Below are 24,560 nucleotides of genomic sequence, written 5' to 3' on the forward strand. Positions count from 1 at the left end.
AAAAGAGATCTTTTAGAATGTGCTGGTTTAGGTCACTAGGATTCAATTTGGGACTGAGGTCCTTTGCCTTTTAGGGAGCTAAGAGGAACTCGAAGTAAAAGCCTAGCCATTGATGGTCTGTGGAGACCTTCTATATGGCTCTTTTTAATGAAAGGTTTAATATCATCTTTGAGGTCACAGCTCTTTGATGGTATGAGGTATTGGGAAGTGGTAAAGACTTTGCCCAGTGTATGCATAGGAAGGTAACATAGTAGCCTCTTCATATAACCATTCTGATTATATCAATCCTTACCCACTTGTAATGTGTCATGGTCATCGACAAGGACAAGTGATAGGCCACAGGGCCACTGACTGCCTCCAGAGTGGAGTTGTCAGATAATACTTCAGTGACTGGACAGAGGTCCTCCTGGTGAGGAAACATGGTCCTCCTTCAGAGAGAAGACCATTTTGGAAGTTTTCACAGCATCTGTGGCTGCTTCTAGAGTTTCTGTTATTGACTTGCTGATGACCATACCTTCACAATAACCAGTAATGATACTGCTGGGTCATAGAAAAGATACTTTGAAGAGGTTGAAACTTGACCCCAGTAGCAATGAGGGTCTTGCCCTCTGTTTCTATTTTGACATTTATCTTTTACTACCTAGCCAAACAGGTTAGCATCAAATGAGATATTAAGAAGTTTGGCCTTGGTTGTATCTTTGGTGAATTCAGTAAGACAAAACCAGAGTGTAATGCCAGTGCCAGTCACCCTCAATGGCCAGTTACCATATTATGTATGAGGTGTATGGAGATGTTGGATCATGAAGCTATAGTCAACATCCTAAGGTAGCTTATTGTTTTTTTTTTTTACAATCATTCCAAAGTCCACCTAGAATCTGAGACATGTAAAAAACAAAAAACATGCTTTCCCATGAGGTCCAGGGTACATGACGTTTTGTTTGATGGCTGAACTGTAGGGGTCTGTGAAGTGGGTGCCTTCTTTAAGGCAAGTGTTTCCTCTTTGGAACTTGGGAAATTACTTATGGGTTTTTCTAGGATATCTTCACTACCACCTTTACCACTTTATCTGGTGGGAGGGCACTGAAGAGGTTGACTCAAGGGACTAGAAGGCCCCAGTCCAAATATTAACTGAAAGGAGATAGACAAATATTGAAGCATGTAACTGACATTCCATTCCAGTACCAGTCACATTCTAACTAAGGGGGGAAATAGAAAGAGGCCTGCATGGTTGGAGGTGGGAACAAACTCAAACCTTGTTACCCCAGCAAAGATCTCATCATTGAGGTATCAAGGATGTGTTAACTCTGATTTTCAACAGCTGAATCAGTGCCATAATTGAAGTCATGGGCCTAGATATCAAACATCAAAAAGCTGACCCTGTGAACAAAATCACAGGGTCAGAGATTACCTGGCCTGAAGCCATCCCAAGTGGTCAACCTTTAGCACTGATACAGAAAGGTTCATCCACCTCAAAGTACTCACAGTCAGTAGCCCCCAACTGCAACAGCATGGTTGAAATTGAGAAGGTCAAGTTCAAGGACTGTGGTCCCAAGACCAGAACCACTATCAACCTGGAGAAGGCCATCAAAGTCAACCCTGGTATCAGTGGGTTGACCATTGGGCAAATCCATACCAGAACATGACAGGGTCATAGAGAGGAAAATCTGTGTCCTGTGGCAGAGAACTCTGGAAGAAAAAGTGCTCTACCTGCCCCATTTTTAACAGAGGAAGAGACATGGCCACATTTTCTGGCTAGAAAGGAAGCCTTTCCACATTTTATTATAATCCATACCAGTAATGTAGCATCTGCTATACTGAACAGAGCCCGCAGAATGAAGTCTTGGGGTTAGTCATTCTGATTTTGATTATACATGCTGCTGGGTCTGGCTCTAGTTTTTTTCAAAGTCAACAGACCAGCAGATGAAAGAGAAACTCCTAGAAGCTGTTTCTTTCTTGAAGTGGGAACCTCTCACTCACAAAAGCTCTTTGAGTTCTGAAGTTTAGACGATGGTGTTGAATCTGAGAGGGGGCACCTCTCTAAGCCTCTGGTCCCAGAATAGCCTTAAGTAGTTTCTTCTGTCTCTAGATAACGATTCATGTCTTTCAATGTGGATTGCATGAAGAAGGCACATATCTCACACTACCCAAAGAAGTGTACTTCCGCAAAACACCTCAAATATTTAGAATGTGTTTGCTTTGGGATGGAATTTTCACCACATACTTACATTCCCTAAATTTATTGGATGCTTTGGACTTATTTTATCCATAATCCACTAAAAGAATAATAATGGCAGCATAACTGCCATGATAAAAGCATACTAATATTGTCAATGGAACTTCCACAGCCAGATAATCCATGACACCTGCCACAAATCTACACTTTTAACAAGGAGTAGAGAATAAAATGCCACAATAAAAACACACCATTATCAATGGAACTTCAAAACCAGATAATCCACTACACCTGCCACAAATCTACACTTTTAACAATGAGTAGAGAATCAAATGCCACAATAAAAACACACTAATATTATCAATGGAACTTCAAAGCCAGATAATCCACTACACCTGCCACAAATCTACACTTTTAACAATGAGTGGAGAATCAAATGCCACAATAAAAACACACCATTATCAATGGAACTTCAAAACCAGATAATCCACTACAAATTGAATGTTAATCACCTTAACCTACTCTTATTGTTGACTTGTGCTAAATCTAATATTAGTTTTGTAGCCCTTCTCTGAACTCTTAACACTACTGCCATGGGAATCATTTAGTCATGGGTACAGGTCTGGGTAACCTCCCACCAACAAAACTACTCTCTGTACTTGTTTAATAATTTTATGCTGGCTTTCCCACTCTATCCCCATCTGTTGCCAGTGAGGATTGTCTAGTTTGTTCTAGAAGCTTCCTGGGTGGATAGCATCATACCTTTCAGCCTCCTAGTGTAATAAATCTGGACAAACCAAACATAAGGGGGGGGGGCAGAGGCCCAAACATCTGGGACAGATTTTAACTATTTCTCATACAAACAAAGTTGATAAAATAATAGGTTTTGCATTAGCATGCATTTTTAAAGGATATGAAGTCTGAAATTCAAATATCTGTTATTTTTAGTGACTTCAGTCCTCAGTTATTTGTCAGATAACTACAAATTTTATGAGGAACGTGCCAAAAATAATAGGTAAAAATATGGGCATTCTGTGAAAAACTGGACAGCCAAGAGTTACAGGCATCAGCTTCTCAGATATTGATTAAAGAAACCTGTTTCCCATTTACTGCTGTCAGCTTGTATGCTCCCAACACAACATTTCTGAAGTCATAATACAATGATTACTTTAACCACAAAGTTGATTGTTGCATGTTGAAGTGCTCAAAGGATGTAGTCACTCTTACTGATGAAAGTATGACCTTTAAAGTGTCTCTACTTAGGAAGGCATTGGTGATAGTACAAAAATGTATAAAAGATATTGGGACAAGCCAGTGTAAAAGTTCTGCCAATCTGTATGACACAAATTTGACCCACTATCAGGCAGAATGTAACTGTTTGTACTTGCCTGATAACACATTAAACAATCAGGAAAACATCAAAGGTTACTCACAAAGAAAATAGAGCTACAAAATTTAAAATACTAAATTAAGGACACTATCACTGACTCATTGCTATATGGACTCCTTAGGGGTGATCTCTGTCAGGTCATCACAGCACTATCAGACCTGGTTCTTTCTCAGACTATGTGAGGAGAATACATAGTCCATGCAGCTAACACTAGGTCAGGAAACTTACTACTAAAACTATAGATATAAACAATGGAAATAGCTAACACTTTATGACACAGCACTTATCTAGATTATGGAACAGACTGCCTCTCCCAGTTAAACAATGCATTTCCCTGTCTACCGTTATGAAATCATTACAAGATTTATGGGTGATAAGAAATACAGACATAGGATTATGTTAATCAAGTTTCTGGAAGCTCAACAGATGCAAAAGTGATATGTTTAAGTTATGAACCAATCCACACAAATGGACAGACAAACATACATAGACATACACTCAATAAAAGAATAGTACAGTGTAGCAAAATGTTCCACAGTGCTAATGCTACTGGGATGTTCATGAAAAGTACTGTCAAAGTATCAGTCAAAATCCAGGAATTCTGGCATGGGCAAATCTAAAAAATGTATAACAAAAAGCCTTTCTCTGAAGAATTAGCTATATCCTGCAATTCATCCATAGAAAATCCAGCTATAACAAAACAACTTACATATCAAATATTCTAAAACTGCCATTCTAAACTCTGAAGTTAATAAATTCAACTTAAAAATGTGTAAATAATTATTAAAACTGTCTCCCTGTGATCTATCCTACGAAGTCAGCATGGCACCTGCATTCTAATTTTTCCTGTATGTTATCCCTTTCTATTTTATATTTCGGACAGTTCAATTCTGCAGTAAATTTATACATGCATTACTGTCAAAATTGTGTCATGTCACAGATTAAAAATCCCAACTTTCTTAATCTTACACTTAAAAATGTAGGTACCATCTCTGTGAAAAACTGCATGTTAAAAAAACGTTTAATTAATTGTATTTCTACTTTTGCAGCTAGATCGTGGCTGCAAAGGGCCTTCCAATCATCCCAACAAGGTTATCAAATGAAAAAATACAAATAAAAAAAACTAAATATGAAATACTATTTCAAGACATGCCTTTCTTACAGACTAGCTTTATATTGAGTATAAACAGAAAACACGAATTAAGGTTGCAGCTTCAGAATCTGTAACAGAATTGCTGATTTATGTATTTCGACTAAATTGTCTGTCAAGATGTAGTTTAAGAACTTAGCTGCTGTTACTGAAACTCTGCAGAAGGTCTTTCTATTCACATTTAACACGGGTACTACCAACCGATAGCCAAAAGTGAACGTTACACTGGTAGGCCTTGCGTTCTATAAATCTATAAAGGTCTTGCATTCGATAAATCAGTTTGTTTGAGTCTTTCGGCTTTTCCCGGTTAGGGGTCGCCACAGCGGAACTCCGGTCCGCTAATGATTGGTAGTGGATTTTTACGTACCGGGTTACCAGCCCTGACGCACACCCTTCAACGAAGGCACGCCCCATTCATTCACCTATGCCTCCGCACAGAAGTAGGGTTGCCACCTTTTCAAATGGCCAAAGTGGGACATTTTCGATACAAACATCAGATTTTACAGGCCGACACATACCCACGATCAGTACAAAGAATAGAACTTAACTTTTTTGCTTAAATAAAAGCTTATTCTTGTAGTAGTTTAGTTGTTTATTCTGTTTCTTATAACATTTAGGTATTTTAGATACAGATAGGGTTGCCAGCTGTCCGTTTTTTGACCGAACTGTCTGGTTTTCAGACAAATTGTCCAGTTAAAAAATTTAAACTCATGAAGTCCGTTTTTTTTTGTGCCGCCAGAGGAGAGGAGAAAGTAAATGTATCCAGCTCGAACGGGAGCGGTACGATACACTACTAGCTACTAGACAACAATGAAATGCTTTTAACTTCAGTATTCCTGGTAGCTACATAGTTTAGACAGTACATACATTAACTTAAGTGGCAGTGATGTAATACAAATGGACAAATTTAATTTTCTGCTATACGGATTGTAGAGATATCACTGGAAGGCAGTACTCCACGGTGGGAAAACGGCATTTTTTTAGCTATCATTATCCTACCAACTACCAAGCAGTGACAAAAGAAATCTTATAGCAAGATTTAAAATGCTTAAGCACTCTGCCAACATTGCCCAGTGTTGCATTGTAGTACACTCAGACTGATTTTAGAACTTCACCATGCAGTGTAATACTGCTAGCAATTAACACGCCCTGATTTGTATTATCCTCATCTACTATGTTGAACCGTATTCCATGAAACAAATTGTGCATCTTGCTTTTTGGGCACTTGCAGTTACCCAACATTATTTTGCTTTTACTTGATTCTGTTGCAAGGGACCACATTGAAAAATAAAACTATCTCTTTGCCATGTTCAGAAAATGGCAAGTGTGCTAGCTGCATGTGATTTCTTTTCCTACGTGCATCTTTCTTAGATCTAGAGGCTTAAGTCATCTTTCATTCATTCTTATTGCCATTTTACAACTGCATAGCGGCGGTCCAGTCTGCATCTTCGTAAACTTGTATTAGAGCGCATTGTTGTAGGAAGTTACCTGTTTTAACCCACAACTTTGGCATGATATAGAAAAACATTAATGAAACTCTTTAAAGTATGTGTGCTTTTCTGAGATTATGACGTATACTTTGAAAGTAACATAAAACATGTCACCTGTTAGAAATCCATTCATCCACAACCCCTTTATCCCATTTTTTGCATATGTGACATGTAAAGAAAAGAGTGGGAGGTCAGTCGGACCCAGTACAAGATCTTAAGTACTAGCATCTGAAATATCACACTAGGGGCAGTAACACTTAGCTCAATTGACCCCCACCCAATACAGGCGCAGCCAAGGACTGAAACTTCCTAATCCGAAGTACGAAACGGAAAATATGTTACATCTTAACAACTGAGTACCTGTCCCACGCCCCAGTACAAACAGTATTTGACAGAACTTTCAAAATGCAAGGGAATGTTAAGATCATCATTTCTGAATGAGCAGTAAAGTGATGCTATTGACTTAAATGATCTTATGGGGTAAATCAAAACTTACAATTTTTTAATAGCAAAGATAACTGCTTACATTTTTTGGGATTTTTAATCAGATTTACCACCATGTGCACAGGCTGCTAGCTCTTGACCTTTTATCTCCATGGATCATCCATAATTAGGTTTAGGAACATAGAAAATAAATAACTGGAGAAAAATGCACCATATTGACACTTTTCATCAATACTGGTACTTACATCTGCAGCAGCCTAGCAGTGCAATTAGTGCCGCCTGTGTTCTTATCTCCCCTTTAAGTACGGCTTAAGTCATCAAAGTGGGTGGTCCCATCAGCTGATGTCACTGTGATGTCACAAAATAGGTGGGGCATGGGCGGGAGAGGGGGTGGGAATGGGTGGAGTTATGTGTGATGCGAGGGGTGTGACTTTAGTCCAGTTTTAGCCACAAAGAAACCTGGCAACCCTAGATACAGAATAACTGTTTTATGCAATTATTACATAAAATATAGGAAATAATTTTGTCCTAAAATCTCAAGACATTTGACATTTTTAGTCAGGACACAACTCGCAAAGTGGGACACAGGTGGCAATCCTACACAGAAGTCGCTCTAGCTAAGAATCGAACGGGACAACGTCTTACTATGAGACGACAAAGCTACCGCAGCACCACCACTGCAAGAAGATGTATTTGTTAAACAAGTTCTTACATTACCATTTCTAAATGAATGGCAGGGAAAGCTGTGTTCAAATGGGAAAGCAGTATTTAAGGTTAGTTTTGTCATGTCTTCCTTGGTGTATGTAGTGCCACTTAGTTTAATGTTGGCAAGCAGAACCAAACCATCTGGCTTTTTTTTTTATGTCCTGGTGGGTCACAAATTCTTTCCCTTTTCTTATCCTATGCCCAGCTAAATTTTAGCCATAAATTAAAATATGTAATCTACAGTTACCATTCATTTATAAAGCAGATTTCACTTCCTACATTGGAAATGTGAGCTTTAACAAATTACTTGTTAAATGACAATATACATCATCTGGGTAATGTTCCTCATAACATAAGATTGCTACCTGTGAGAATAAGATTTCACAAGATGTATTTAAATTTATTTATATTTTAACTGGGAAAGTCTGACTGGTGCCCCTTTTCAGCAGCGGCCCGTGGAGAAAAGCTCCAAAGTAACAAATTTAATGCAATCAGTATTTACAATAACAGATTTTATAATGCAGTTTTAATGAATATATAGCATAGTAGTCAGTATAATAAAATTTGTATTGATATTAACAAACATTACTGTACAAACAATGTATTGAGAATTTACAGATGGAAGAGTGGTGTGCAAAAATAAATGTGTTTATTAACGCGTAAGTGATCTAGTTCTTCCCAAAACTCTCTCAATTGTGTTTATGGTGACAAGAGCAAAGTAAACATAATATAAGTGCAACTAGGAACTGGCATTTAGCTTCTGAGAAGGAAGAAAATCAGTAGAAACAATTGCTAGCCATATGGGAAAAATACTAGCTCTCGTATTTGCTGTAAGTATTAATGACCTTTCTGTTGATTTGCCTGGGATAACATTAAGAACCATAATGCTGACAGGAAGGTGATTTAAGCATGCAGAAAAAGATTACAAAAAGGAAGGGATGTCAATCTAATTGTCGGTAGTTGCGCTAATACAATTCAACTTCACTTGGTGCTGGAACTTTTGTGATCTTGTTGGCGTCAAACTCTTTAGTCCTTAGGCAGACACTGTAGCTCCCAACCCACTGCCAAACACAAAGAAAAAGAGGGTTCATGTTAACATATGACCTTATGCATGCCTGTGAGACATCCACTTTACTTCTAACACTAGTCAGTATCAGCAACAGTGCACCTTTGTACAAAGTAACACAAAACAGCTTGTCTATTGTGCCCTTATTCGTTCTTCCCTGACCCTCAGCATATCATCATTGCTCTGTTTTATTTATTTTACTCACTGTCTTGCCTTCCATTTCTTTATTTTTTCTGTAACTTTTTCCTTCTCTATGTCTTGATCTAACTTTATATATCATTCTTTTTTAGGCTATCTGACCACTTGTGATAGTTCTGCTTAATTTTTCTGTCTGACACCAGTAAATTTTTTTTTTAGCCTTTTTTTCCTTCCTTTGGGCCCCTTCTAACAACATACATACTAGGAAAAGACAGTATGTCCTTAACTAGTATGTGTGTTCAAGTGTTAAAGGCCCTATCCAAGGCAAAGAACACAGCTTCCATGGGACCTGATACTATCTCCAGAAAGAAATAGCCTTGTTATTGAGCACCGTATTCAACCATAGCCTAATACAGGCTTCATCCCAGCAGAGTGGAGAACTGCCATTGGCATCCCTTTCCACGAAGGTGGTGCCACTATTGACACTGAAAACTATTGCCCCATTAGCTTGACAAGTCTGTTCTGTAAAGCCATGGAGCATATTATTATGGACCTCATAAACAAGGACATAGGCAATCTCTAAGCACTTGACCCCACCCAGTCTGGATTCGTCAAGGGCAGATCTTGCCTGTTGAACTTGGCTGACTTTTTTGAGAATATCACCAAGGCACTGGATGAGGGAAAGTCAGTACATACAGCTTACTTTGACTTGGCCAAAGCCTTTGACACAATCCCCAACTTGGGCATCATTGAAAAGCTAACACAACTTGGTGTAAATCCCGATCTCATCAGGTAGGTGGCCAGCTGGTTCACTGATAGGACCCACAAGGTCAAAATAGGTGCCTCAACCTCCAAAGGCAGACCTGTCACTAGTGTTGTTCCCTAGGGATCTGTCCTGGAACCCCCTACTGTTTGGCATTCTACTTCTTAGTGGTCCAAGCAAAGACAACAGGCCTGTGGCTGACCAAGTTTGTGGACGACTGTAAGTTGGGAGCTGTCATTGACGTATGATGTTAATATACTGCAAGAGGGTCTCACAGCAACAAATGACTGGTGCCAAAGTCATGGCCTTAAGTTAAATGCAAAAAAATATATTATCATACCATTCAGCAAGAACATGGCCCCTACTGATTACCACATCAACAATAACCCCTTAAGCACACAACCTGTGGTGACAGACCTGGGTTCACAGGTTGACAACAATCTCACATTCAACCATCATGTAGTGGCAGTGGTCAGAAAAGCCTTTTACTTCATTCGACTCATAAGTAAAGGGAATGCATCCAGAAGAAAGGAGGTTATTACCTCCTTGTACTCCTTCCTAATTAGGCCAATAATTGAGTATAACGCCCCATTTGGTATGTACCTCTCCAAACAGCTGCACCAAATGGAAAGGCCACAGAAATACCTCACAAAGAGAATCCATGGCCTCCAACATCTGTCCTATGTGGACAGGCTCAAATCACTATCACTCTACTCGGTATCGTACAGATTAATCAGAGGTGATCTGTGTCTCGCCTACAAGGCAATCTCAGACCCTGCTCTACTAGAGATACTCCATATCCATAAGTCTAACTCCTAGTGCATTACCTGATCGAAAGGCCTAAGTCTAATATGTGACATTAACAAAACCTGCTGGAGAGACAGGTTTGTCTCCCAGATGCTGCCCCACCCCTGGAATAGACTTCCCATACACGTCAAACAAAGTATGTTGCTGACCCTCTTCAAGCACAACCTTGATGAGTGGTTGGGAAACCACAACTTTGTCCCAGGGGTTCCACGTGTGTCCCTCATTGACAGGGACAACAGGTGCTGATTGAGGTTTCTTTTTGGAGATAAACTCTTGGCTAGGCTTGTAAGGGCCCCGGGGCCATTAGCCTAGTAATCTCCTATGATCCTATGGATCTATCTAACAGCTCCAGATTTCCTTTTTTGAAAATGGAACACCACTTGACAATGGAAGAGTACCTCCTTTGCCCTTTTTTACTTGGCTGGCACCCAGAAGGTTGTGTAGCACCTTATGAATACCAAATGGTAACCCTGATATGCTTGCATTCCCATTAATAATTAATAAGGTTCTCTTCACACAGCATAATCAATTAATAAGGTGATTAAGCACAAAGCAATTATGAGCGTTACAACAGAAACCAACCCAATTGTTGTTCTGGACTCTGTAAAATATTATGCTCTTATGCAAGGTCAGCAAACTATAATTGGAAGTCCTCGCTTAAAACCACAAGCACTTAAAGTAAAAAGCGATCCCTCCTTACCTGATGGAACATAGAGTGAAGACATACAGACTGATTAAAAATCACTGCTGCGTGCACAGAAAGAAATTACTCTGACTTCTGTTTAAGGCCATCCATTTCCCACCTAACTAATACCTTTATAGTCCTTGTTGCTTAATGAAAACTTAATTCTCTTTGTAGATGAATATCTCAGCTGGGAATCAAAATTTTGAGCAGGAAATCAACTATGGATGGGAGGCAGATTGAGGAGAAAGAGGATTTATTTTCTGTTATTGCAACCAGAAAAGCCACATGGTTAACCTGAACAAATGCATGTCTAGGTGCGATTTGCCTAATTAGTAGGTCAGCAATGTCTTGGGTGAGTGCTGTCATAGGCTTTTAGTCAGTACATTTGTTTTTACATAGAAAAGGTATATCACTGCATATAAAGATGGAGCTTACCCAAGCTGATATGCTAATATTCAGCTTAGCTGTTAAAATGAGAAATAATCAACTCATGCTGTTCAGTATCAGCTACCCATTTATAACAAATTCGGAGTCACCCAACACACAGCCTGGTTTACAGCTTCTAAACCACTCCCCTTACAATTCATTTGCAGCCTGCAATACATATCTTTGAAGAGCTTACCACACTTAAAAAGCTTATCCTAATCCACTGTCAAAAACTATAGTGAAAACCTAAACAAACACCCACAATAAAAACAATACCATTATGAATAAAGTAGCCATCCTGGCACTGCTGATAACATTTACTGTAACGTCTTACTCCTATCAGTGTTACCAGTATTACTACAATGACTGCAAAAACCAAAGCATGGATTCAAATGCAGACAATACATACCTGAAAAATAAAATTCATCTCTGGGAGACCAGTTCCAGTGGCATAGATGAATATAGCCGTCATTATAACCCATGTGACTCAGGATCTGGAAGCTGTTAGAGCTGAATGGAGAAGATGGGTGTACCTGTCCTTGGGTAGAGCAGAGAGGCAGTGACAGCTGTACAATGAGGGGCTGGAATGCAAACATACAGCCTGGGGGCAGGTATTATGTTCACCAAACTGCTAACAAGTGGGTAGCCTTCAAAGTGGTTGTACGCTCATATATAGAAGTTCCTGTGGGCCTCCCCAGAAATGTGGATCACATGTCAATACACACGGGGGGGAGGGGAATGGAGTTAAGCCAATACAAGCGCCCTCATGGCCAGAATGCCAAAAAGGGCACAAAGCAAATTCATGGCTGCCTGAATGATGAGTCCCTCCAGAGATAAATCAACATGATAACAGGTGAAATTCATGAGAATGGGAGTGAATGGGCCATGTCTGATTGGGGGAAGGTTCAATGTCTGGTAGGCCTGGGAGCAAAAACAATTAAAAAATCCTTGGTGGAAATCCAGTATAGTTCTCATTTACCACCCCCACCCCCCCTCACTGACAAACACAACTCAGTAACTGCAAAACTACTTGCTAAATTATCACCAAAAAATAACTGTAAAATAGCTCAAAATAATACTGTTTGTGATAACCTTTATTTTACAACAATCAGATGGTATACAAATAAACCCTAGTCCCACTGTATTTCCATATTCAAACTACAGTGACGGCAAGTATCTCTCTGGCAGTATAAATAATAAATGGGCTTAGCGAGAAGGATAGGCAGATCTACATAAAACAAAGCTAATCTTACTCACCAAATCCTGTCTACAAGATAAGTCCTGGCTTCCCCACAAATTATCTGGTCATATTTCATTCATACTTTATAGACCTGGCCAAAACAAGGTAGGGTACACTGACCCTGATAAGAAACATGATAATCTGTCCCCAAATGTGATAAGCAAACTTAATAGTATCTTCTGATTCAGAGCCAAACTGGATTCTAATTAAACTTTGTTAAAAGGTCATGCTACATTAATAACTGCAACAGTTTATAGCCATCCACTACAATAAAAAAGGCAGAAACTACTTTCAAAAAAATACTTAACCTCGCTAAGTAGAACAAACTCATTGTACTAAGTAATCTCAGTGTACACTAGAAAGGGAACCATGGAAATTGTAGATAGATTATAACAGAAGTCAAAAAACAAACCCAACAGTCAGAAAAGCTACATTACTCTTTGCTACACGCAAGAGCATTTAAAAAAATGACCTTAATCTGTGCATTTGTTTCTGTATGAAGCTCATAATCACTGAAAATTGAAGAAAAATACACAGATGTCCCGGAGGCCATTTCTGGACCAGAATATCCCAAGAGTGTCCCCAAGGTGATGTGTTAAGGGAGAAGTAGTGCATGTATTTTGTGCTAGTCGGGCACGAAAACAGGTCACAGCCAGGCTTATCCCATTCATGGTATATTTTCTGGCCTACTGAGGAGCTAAAGGATCACTGATAGGGCAAGTCTGAGCAATATGTGAGCTTGCCTGTTTTATTGAATGTGAGCCTTCAATAACATATGGTCAGCCACCAGAAAGTGGTCAGATTGAATAGCTAATTCCCATTTACACAAGGGACAGGATTGATTTCCTCCTTATTTGTTGATGTTCCAAACCACAACCATGTTGTCAAAGTGGATGGTGATCACATCTTAGGGAAGGGTGTCTTGGAAAGCTAGGAGGGCCAAAATAATTGTCCTCATCTCCAAAACACTGAGATGCAGTGTGGCCTCAGAAGGAGTCCAAAGACACTGAACCATCTGCCTACTGTAATGCCCACACCCACCATAAGGTTGTCACATTCAGAGTGACTGCCTCAAAAGAAGAAAACAATAGAGAGGGGTTGCCTTTGGTCAAAGTCACAAGATGCAGCCATCAGTGTCAGTATCCTGTGTGCTTTAGAAATCCAAACTTGACAAGGCATTAAATCAGAAACCCCAGACCACTGTAGTTGCAGTGCCCTTTATAATATTTTCATATGGAAAATGGCATAAGATACCATCCAACTGGATGGCAACATGAGACTTAGTACGCTGAGATATAGATTAGCTAAAACTTTCTGAGATGCTAAGGCAAAGGAGACCTTAGACTGCATGGACAGTATCTTCTCTGTTGGTAGATGCACTCTGCACATAAGCTTGTCCAAGCTGCATCTGTTGATCCTTAGTAGCTGGGAGAGACTTAGCTGTGGCTTAGCAAGGCTCACCAAGATGCCAAGAGAGTCCCATGGTGAAATCTGAGGCTGATCTATAGATGCAACTGGAAGACAGTCAACTAAATATGGAAATATGCTTGGTCCCTGCAACATCTGATGGTCTGTAACTACTGACATGCATATGATAAACACCCTGAGGGCTGAGTTGATGGTGATGTGAAGCATTCCAAAACTAAAAATGACTAACTCTTACTCAGAAACACAAAAACTGCCTGACTCCTGCCGAGAGGCAGAAATACCTCTTGGGATCTTCATAATTCTGAAGAAGGTATAAACATCTTGGGGGACCCAAAATATGCATCCAGTATAATTCTGATAAACATGGCGTGATCTTCCATGTCATGACTATGTGAAAGGTTTCCCTGGGAATGAAGTTATTTAGGCCACTTAGGTATAAAATCAGCACAAGTTCACTGGTGTTTTTTAGCACTAAAAATAAACAGTAATAACATCCTCTACACTTTTGATATGTGAGACTTCCTGGGTGACCCTATTTTTGGAAAAAGCTAATGGCTTCCCTTTTTGTAGGTAGTCTTTAATGTGAATGGCACCTTCATGAAGGAAAAAAGTAGTTTTGGTTGACTTTTATATCCTCTGGATATACCTACCCTGGGTTATGACTGACAAGTTGACAGGCTGTGGGACAGATGGCCTTGAAATACCTCCACAGCAGGACAGTGGGGTAAGGCCTTATGGTTTCAGTGGCTGTTCACCCATGGGTAGGTTACAACTACTCAAAGATTGTCAAGAACACTTGCTTTTGGTTCTGCAACCTTTCTGGGAGCTACCCTGGTTATTGGATTCTGTCCCTGATTGTGCCACCCCTGAAGCACATCTGACAATAGCTTCCTTGTTTTCAAGAAAAAGAACAATGAGGCAATAGAAACTTGATGTCCAGAGAGGTGAGGGTTGTACTCTCCTTCTCCATGTTCTCCTAATGTGCCTTGACCTCTGGAGCAGACATACAGCGCCCCTTAAAGGAAATGTCGTAAAGGTTACATGCTGTCCCCAGCTAACTATGTTAAAGAAAGTCAAGCCTGCCAGCACCCTGTAATTGTGGATCCTGCAGCTTAGACTAAACTTTCTCCTGTGTTATACAGGGTGATCTTCATAAGACTGGTTCTGGATGATGAAGTTGAAGACTGAAAAGCAACTGCTCCATAGTTTGGAGCATTTCATGATGGAAAAAAACTGCATAAAAAATCTATGATTTGTGAAAGACAGTTTAGGGTTCTTAGGGCATTAGGTCAGTTAACCATCCCAACGTTGATGAATAATATCAGTATTTCTCTTCTCTTCATCATCTGTGTCTTTTTGGGGAGAGTTTAGGTCCTTCCTCTCACACAGAGCTTTGTTATTCTTACTAAGAGTGAGAGTTTGAGGAGAAGGAAAACCCCTTTTTGGAAATGATATTGTGAAGGTAGGCCACAAAAGGACTTAGACCTTTATGACTGTTTGCATGACAGGCTGCAAGGTCAGGGACTCAAAAAGAGACTGCTCAGCACTGATGTCAACACGAAATATGACTTAGACTAAATAAACTCCCTAGGGTTGGGTATATGAAGCCTGTCACTGAAACAAAAAAGGCTGGTATCAGGGTCAAGATCTCAGCTCCAGGCATCAGTGACATCAGCTATGATGGCCCTGACATCTACATCAAAGAAACTTCCATTGCTGGAAAAGGAATCTCCAACTGACAGTGTCAACATCAGCACTGTATCGGTCAGCATCAACACTGTTCCCAACATTGGTATCAATACCAAAGGGGGATGAAGCCAGCATCCTTGGTATCTGCACATCAAAAACTGAATTACTGATGAGCATTGTCAAGTACTCCAGGGAATTGCAAAATATGTCACCCTAGACTCTGGGCTCCCTGCCTCCAGTTGATGAAGCAAGGGACTGAGTATCACAGCATCTTCCATGAGCTCTTAACAGGGCCTCTACAAACCTGTCAGTCTATATCAGCTAAGGCAGGGAAAAGGTCTGACTGCAGGTAGCGTTGAATTCAGTAGGGCAGTGACAGCCTCACTGATTAACACAGAAACTGAATTTTTTAGTCAGCCTATCATCCATATCAGACACATCTGGATTTAGGTGGTGCCAAATTAGAAAGGACAAGGGAAGCCTCCACTTCTGACTTTGAAACAAAAGTTTCAGTTATTTTGGTTCCAGCTACAGGAAACAGCTATACAGTTTCAGCCAAAATGATTACAACCTTTACACTAATTTTTGGGTTGGTTCTTCCAGAACTTTCCATTCAGAAATAACAGATGGAGAAACCTGTGTAGAGGATTAAAGTTTATGATATTCAACTGTCATTTATTTTTTAGTATGGCATACTGAATCCAGTGTAGAGGATTGTTGCTGGGGGTGGGGGGGTGGGGGGTGCTGAAATGATTGGTTTGGAAAAATCCTCAGCAAAGAGAGGTTGTTCTAACAAACAAAGACCAACATGCTCAGATAACACACTTAGATTTCTAAGAGTTGGTTCACAGGGTTAAAGCTGTGAGCTATACTGTAGTTCCTGTGGTACAGAGTTTGACCCTAAACAAGTTGCCCTGACAAGGCACTGTGTGTCCAGTGGGCCTACCATAGGACTTCTTCTGTGGCACTTCCTGTTAATACTGTCTTCTGTGGCACTTCCTGTTAATACTGTATTCTTAAGATTGTGTAACTAGATAAGTAGGTGGTCCAAATACTGCAGTGCTAAATACTAGGTGTATATGACTGTACTGTTATGCAGAACTAGCTATATAAGAAGATCCATTGTGTATGCGTCCACTTTAGGATACATATTTACACTGGGAGAAGACTTCCCCTATCAATTTTTAATCTCTGTGGCACAAGCTGTAACTGCAGTGAGCTTGTAGAAATGGGAGAAGTGATGCAGGGTTCAAATCCTGTTTGCAGATACTTGATTTGGGAGTTGGCATAGTGGTTAAGGTGTTTACCTTACAAACACAAACTGCAGGGCTTAGTTCTCACCTTTGGGAAGCATGGCTAGGTTAAAAAGGCCCCCAGGTGTCATTAGCCACGTAATGACCTCTAAACGTATTGTTATCATCATTTTCCCCAAACAGTACCTGCAAGTGCTGATCCTACATTAAGGATAAGGCACTTTTAGTTATCACAGTAACCAAAATATTTTACATAGCTAGAGTGCCAGAAGAGAAGTGGGCCTACAGCCAAGACAACAGATCTGATATTGAGGTATAACTCTCAACATTTATATCAGAAACAGACATAAAGGGCTGTTGGATAAAAGAACACGGAAAAACAATCTTAAAGGATATAGTCATGATTTTAGCAAAGTAATGTATTAAAATAACAAATGCCAGCCTGGGGCTGTCTTCTACCACCATACAAAGAAGAGCTGGAGAGACTAGGCACTTCAGTGCATTTGTGGGATATAGAAGAAGATGTATGGTAGCCTGGAAAGGTTTTACCTGCTGCGTAGTCCTCATACCTGCCAGCCTTGGTCCTGCTGTTATGGAGGATGGACCTCCTCTTACCAGATCAAACTGTTTTTATTAACATACATAAATGAAAATACTACAGCCTGAAATAAACACACACACACACTCTTACTCACACGCACACACGCACACACACGCACACACACGCATACACACACGCACGCACACACACACGTAGTTAAAAATTCCATATTGGAAAAGTGCATGGCTTAAACTTTTAATGCAGTTCCTTAATAGTCATTCCAAAACTGCATTTTACTGAATCAGCAAATTGTTGTGTTTTAAAGGCAAACAAGACTAGCAGAAGACAAAAATGAAACAGGTCTATTAAAAGTTAAAACAATATTTATGACGTAAATGTTTTTCTTGTACTCACCACACGTTGTACTCTGAGAATTGTAGCACCATTTAGCTGTGAAGAAAAACAATGAAAAGGTTAGTCTGCATGAAACAAATACACGACAAATGCTTGACAAGTATAGTCTGGACCTGCCCTGAGTCCCGAGTTACAGGGGCCGAGAAACAATGGAAAGCACAAGTGGACATCAAATCATAATCATTTCACCTTATGCCTCCATTTCCTGACAATATAACACTGTTTCCTCTCTCAGTTAACTTGTGCTAAATATCTGTTCCATGTATCCACAAATCTCTGCATTAAAAAAAAAAATACTTCCTCATATCTGCCTTGAACTGGTTTATATGCCCTCAAATCAGTTGCATGTGTATTTTTTTTTTATTCTGAAAGGGTATAATAAAATTGTTAAGTGATGTGGAGACCAGAGATCCCCTGTAATTGCCTAACAAACTTCTATATTATTCTGTGGATGTAATAGATGGGTTTATGATACTTTATCGAAATTTTACTTTGCCAAAATTCATATGGTCGAGACCCCATGAACGACAACTTAAAATAATGAAAATTAACTAAACAGAAATGGAACTGCACAGAGGTCACAGTGCAGTGGGGATCAGGAAATGCTCCTTTTTCCCATCTGTAGTGCAATTTCTGAGTTAGTATATAAAACTAGTAGGTGGGATGCAGTGGGGCTTGCCCCTCTGCAGAAACTCCATTTCTGTTTTTTAGTTCGTTTTCAATATTTTAAGTTGTCAGTCATGTGGTCTTGACCATATGAATTTCTACAAAGTAAAATTTTAATAAACTAACACAAACTCATAACAGACTTCTCTGCTTAAATTTTAGTTGCATCTTGCTGTTTCTGAGACCAAAACTGAAAAAAACTCAAACTATGATCCTGTAATTATTACAGCCTTTTATCCCCTGGTGTGGTGAATTAGAGGGGCAGCCATCTTTGTATATTTAAATCTGGAAGTATTCCATTTCCCAAGGTGCCTGTATGAAATATTCATATTAATGCTACAGAGTGTCTGTGTATCATTTCTGTCACGAGGATGTTTTCATGCAAGAAGCATGCTCAGTCATAGTAGTGTCCCTGACTTTAGGAAATATGTCTTTTCTTAGAATTCTTCAGTGAAATTGTCTCTCTGGATTAGCATGGCCCCCATTGAGGTCCCAAAGGGGGTTTTAGGATCAATGTTTATAAATAATAGTCCTTTTTTACCCACCGCCAAAGCTGACCTAAAGTAGCTCATTTAAATTATTCTACAAGATAGTGTGATGTTTGTGTCTTATCTAGAGACAGCAGTAGAATTAGATGGCTGCTAGATTTATACTGAGTAGTGCTTGCCTAAGTGCAGTCACAGCTGATGATTTTCTCACTGAGCTCATCTGTAGCACACATCTTCTGCTCACCTGAATATAGTACCTGAGGCTGAGTTTCCTTGCAGATACAGTGCTACTAGGTGCTATCCAATACCTGTGTCAAATGCTTTCTACAGCAGTTGGTTATTATATTTCTGTCCACAGACAGGTGTGCTAATAAAGCATAGGTTTCCTTATCTTTTCCTGTCTTGTACTGGCTTGGAAGTATTAGCAGTACAATTCCCTGGCAACCACAAACTGCAAATAGTCTGAGAGGCACCTTTTTGGACAGGCATACTATGTGTGGGCAGTCATGAACTTGACTGTAGACCTGAACAAATTTTAAAATAATTATTGCTCTCCACAAGGAAAAGAGGTAGTATTGCAGGGTACACATCTGCCCAACATAATACCTGCCCACTGCCCACCCACACACAAGCTCTTTAAGTTGCCATTATAAACCACACCCCTGTCTAATACTGGCCAATACAAATAACAGTGGCCCATAAACCACAGAAAGCCTCTATTAACAGAATCATGGCACCCCTTCCTTTCCAGCTTCTAGTGCTATTTTTAGTTACCATCCTGATAACACAAGGTATAATCAGCTATAACAAAACTACAGTTCCTATCATATCATCACTAACCACATAGCCAAGACAACTTACATCACATTTGTTATCAGATTTCAGCATTCTTTTTTACATCGTGCCTATATTCAATCAATGCACAAAATATACTATAGGTTCTACAAAATTAATTTTTCCCTGTCAATGTTTTGCACTTGTATCTAATTCATCATGGAACAAATACCCAGATTGCCATATATACAACGTAAATTGTCCTACTGGAAGCGTGTTGTTTGACAAAGAACACTTTTAATGAAAGATATTAAGGTGAATATTTGAGTGAACGTGTAATTTAATTGTTGTTTTCTGTATTTCTTGTACTTTGAAGTTTGTATAAATAATTTTATTGTTGTTGTGTGCGAGTCTGTGTGTGTTTTATGTTCAGGTCTCCTAGTGCTGGAATGGGACAGAGCTACAGTTAAAGAGCATTTCCCTTTTCTCTGTGGTTGTATGACCATGGGGATAATATATTTAAATAACTGAAAGTGAGAAATGAAGGGTGGCCTTTCCCTTTACTCCTCCCCAAAAGCATCATTTTTTTCTGTGTGCGTTTTTTTTTTTTTTTTTTGGATTTTCATTTGAACTGTGCAGTGCATTCATATTGGGATTCAATAATCTGACCTAAAACATCCAAACACTAAGCCAAACTGATTAAATATAGCAATACATATTTAAACCCACTCCATTATCTTTTATACATACCTATCTTATCATATACTGTTCAACCCGGAATGCAAAGAACATCCAAATATGGCACAAATAAATGCACAAAATAACTGCAACAGGATTCCAGGAATACATGCATGGATTTATTATTATCAGCTCAACATTCTAGCAAGCACTAAAACAAGGTATCAGCCTCACATCACTGGCTTAGAAATGTCTCCAACAGGTTATATAATTTACAGTTGGGGCAGGAGCAATCCTAGGGCAAGGGGTACTACTGTGCTTCTTAAGGATTGCTACATGTTTAATTAATCCCATTCAAAACAGCTACAGAAAGCAAAACGTAAATAATTATTTGCTTTCTTATCAGTCCTATTTGTGTTCCTAACTTAGCAGATGATACTATGCAAAAGAGATCTTCCAGTATTTCCTGTGTGCACATACGAAATGACAGCATGAACTGGAATAAGAATCCTAACCTCCTATTGCACCACCAAAAAATATCTTTATGTTACTGTGCAACTAATCACCCTTAGAACTTGAATGCATAAGCCCACAAAATGAGAAACGTCTCTAGAACGGATACTCTCTGTGTCATCAAACCAGTTTCAACATATGCCATATGGAAGGCAAGCATGGAAGCATGGTACACAGAAATCCCTCCTGTTTCTGAATCCGCAATTTTAGCATGGTACACAGAAATCCCTCCTGTTTCTGAATCCGTAATTTTAAACACTACAACTGAACTCCTATAAAATCTCAGATTCAGCACTGGTTATCTCTTCTCAACTTTCCTTCCACAGATGATGCAAGTTCACCACTTCAGTTCTTGCATGACTGCTAAATGTTGTTGGACCTTTACATACAGCAGGAATCTTCACAATATAACAGAACACTGGATAACTTCACGAATTAGAGTAGCTATAATATATTGCAATACAGTGAGGAATATGTTCCAAAACACAAAGATACTATTTATTTATTTTACATTTGTCAAATGGATAAGTTTGCTGGTTCTTGGACTCTTTTAAGGTAAGACCCAGGCCTTTATGGTGCACACATAGCAAATGTATCATACAGGAAGCAAGTTGCAAAAATGGCTGGAGAGAAACATTTTACACTGCATGTCATCCTACTCTGTGTATCAAAAAACATAGAAAAGGTAATTATGCACACCAAAACAATGAGAGAAACAAAATGTTTAAACAAATCATGTCATTTTTTGTATACAAAAGTATTATATATAATTTACAACTTAGTAAGCTAAACATGGCAACCAGCGGTGGTGGTGCTGTGGTAGAGTTGTCGCCTCAGAGTAAGACGCTGTCCTGTTCGATTTGTCAGCTAGAGCGTCTTCTGCATGCAGACATGCGTGAATGGGCGTACCTTCATTGAAGGTTGTGTGTCAGGGCTAGTAACTCGGCATGTAAAAGTCAACTACCAATCATTAGCGGACCAGAGTTCCGCTGTGGTGACCCCTAACCAGGAAAAGCCGAAAGACACAACAGTAAGCTAAACATGGCAAAAAGCAAATATTCACAAGGGAATTGTAAAAAATACAGCTATGATGGTAGTATAAAGATGTAAAATCAGAAATTCAAGTAACTTCCACCCAGTACACTGTAACAAGCAAGGTGTAACCTCCACCCAGTACACTGTAACAAGCAAGGTGTAACCTCTGCCCAGTACACTGTAACAAGCAAGGTGTAACCTCCGCCCAGTACAATGTAACAAGCAAGGTGTAACCTCCACCCAGTACACTGTAACAAGCAAGGTGTAACCTCCGCCCAGTACACTGTAACAAGCAAGGTGTAACCTCCTCCCAGTACACTGTAACAAGCAAGGTATAACCTCCGCCCAGTACACTGTAACAAGCAAGGTGTAACCTCCACCCAGTACACTGTAACAAGCAACGTTACAGTTAAAAGCAGCATTTGTGTCATTCTATATCATTAGGATGTCAATACATCCATTAGTATGTCAGTTTTCCTCCCTAAAAGAGAAACAAAATTCTAAGTGACTAAATCACATTGTCACAAAAGTATTTTTTTGCTAGTTATATATTTAAAATATATATATATATATATATATATATATATATATATATATATATATTCAAAAAGTAATTTAACTATCCCTGTTAACATGTGGAAGTTTTTTTTCCAGACAATGACTCCATAATGTATTGGGTTTTAGATACATTTTGTGGTAAAGTTGAATTAACCTGGTTGCCATAACAAGTGCATTTATTTTCTTATACCAACTGTTCTTTGAAGTGTTTCTAAAGTTGGATTTACTGCATGCATTTCTGATTTTTGGTAGAAGATTATCCCAGCCAGCTGAGGCAATCTTTGAGAAGGCCTTTTCTGCAAGAAATAGGATATAAGCTGGCCTGTACAGTAAAGTCTTCCACTCCCTTGATTTCTTAAGGGATATTAGTTGTTTCCAAATACAGTTTGTTTTTAAGACATCAGTAACATTTGTCATTTATTAATTTGTAAGTTGGTGTGTTTAAAATGAAGGTAGCCCTTGCTGATATTTTCAGCCAATCTGCTCTTAGATGGATAAATGTTAGTATTGTATTCTCAACATTTTGAAGAATAGTGCTGTTGTGACAGGAATGAAGGGCAGTGACAGGAAGAGGGTAGTCATGGTAACAGAACATTTCCCTAGCTTCTTTTCTAAGTTCAAATTTTCTATGCATGTTTAGCTGTGTTCATAGTATTTGCATTTGCGTTTCAATGTGGGGTTTAAAGATTAGGTTATCATTGATTATTGCCCCTAAGTCCTTTTGATGAGTAACTACAGGAAGATTCTATCCTAGTGGATTGATTTAAGTTTTGTGGTTGAGCTTGCGGTAGTTTATGAGGACAGGCAAAAAGCAGAACTGTTGATTTTTGCCACTTCATGTGCAGTCAATTATTCTGCTACCAGTTCCATTCTAAAGCAAGGTCTTCTGTAGGGATGAGTTTAGTTGGAATGTGGATCTACTTGATCTTGTAAGGGCTAATGTAATAATACCGGATAGGAAATTTGAAAATCAAACTATAAGCTTTGATCAGTGTCAGTGTTGCAACAAGTAACACACTCATTTTTGGTACAGGAGGCTATACGTTCTATTCCCACGTAAATGCTTTGCTGACACTGCAGTTCACAGTAAGGGAGGGTGCTACATTCCTGAGTGTGTCGCCTTTGGATGAGATGTTAAACTAAGATCGCATCTGTTTGAGTTGGTGGCAGTTTAGGTGGATTTAAAAGATCCCACAACACCTATCAAAAAGAGTAGGGGAAGTTCTTTGACTCCCTGGCCAAATTTCCACTAGTAGTGTACATACCACCTTGTATCTCCCCCCTGAAAAGAGGCCATTAGTTTAGTGGGACTAGCCTGGTCAACGAATGGAAAATGAAAAAAAAAAAACTTCATTAGAAAAGTCAGATTTCTCTAAGTTATATAATAAGATACAACGGCTAGTTGTCTCAAAAGCTCTTTTTAGGTCAATGACGATAGCTCCATTTAACCCATCATATTCCACTTTAGTTAATATTTTCATTTGCAAAGCAATAAGTAGCTATCAGATGGCCTTAAGCCATGCTGTGCATCTGATAAGAAGTCATACTTCTGAAGGAATTGTACAATCTGATCATAAAATCATTTTTTGCTAGAGGATCAATATTTGCAACTAAGTGCTAACCATGAGCTGATTTTAGTGTTGTTGCTTTGTGAAAGGGCAGGGGCAGCCACGGTGGTGCAGCAGTTAGCGTTTTCACCTCACAGCAAGAGGTTCGCCAGTTTGATCCTCGGCTGGGGTACCTTCTGTGCAGAGTCTGCATGTCCTCACTGTGGTCGCATGGGTTTCCTCAGGGTGCTCTGGTTTCTTCCCACATCTCAAAGACATGCTGTAGGTGGATTGGACACTCTAAATTGGCCTTAGGCGTGAGTGCATGCATGTGCCTTCTGTGGAGGTTGGGCACCGGGCTGGCAACTCGACACTGTAAAAACTCTACTGCCAATCACGAGCGGACAAGTGATCCGCTGTGGCGACCCCTAACCGGGAAAAGCCGAAAGAAGAAGAAAAAGAAGCTTTGTGAAAGGGCAAATTAATGCAAGTTTAAATT

General features: G+C 39.4%; 1 protein-coding gene across 1 annotated transcript in view; it reads right to left on the reverse strand.

Moving 5' to 3' along the window:
- LOC122799560 (carbonic anhydrase 15-like) overlaps positions 1-24,560 on the reverse strand; it is a 346,265-nt gene that overhangs the window by 148,896 nt on the left and 172,809 nt on the right. Inside the window, exon 2 of the mRNA XM_044068693.1 lies at positions 17,803-17,838. Coding sequence (XP_043924628.1) covers positions 17,803-17,838 — 36 coding nt within the window. The remainder of the gene's footprint in view (positions 1-17,802; positions 17,839-24,560) is intronic.

Source organism: Protopterus annectens, chromosome 4.part0, assembly GCF_019279795.1.
Source record: "Protopterus annectens isolate FY-2018-M chromosome 4.part0, PAN1.0, whole genome shotgun sequence".
Classification (NCBI taxonomy): domain Eukaryota; kingdom Metazoa; phylum Chordata; order Ceratodontiformes; family Protopteridae; genus Protopterus; species Protopterus annectens.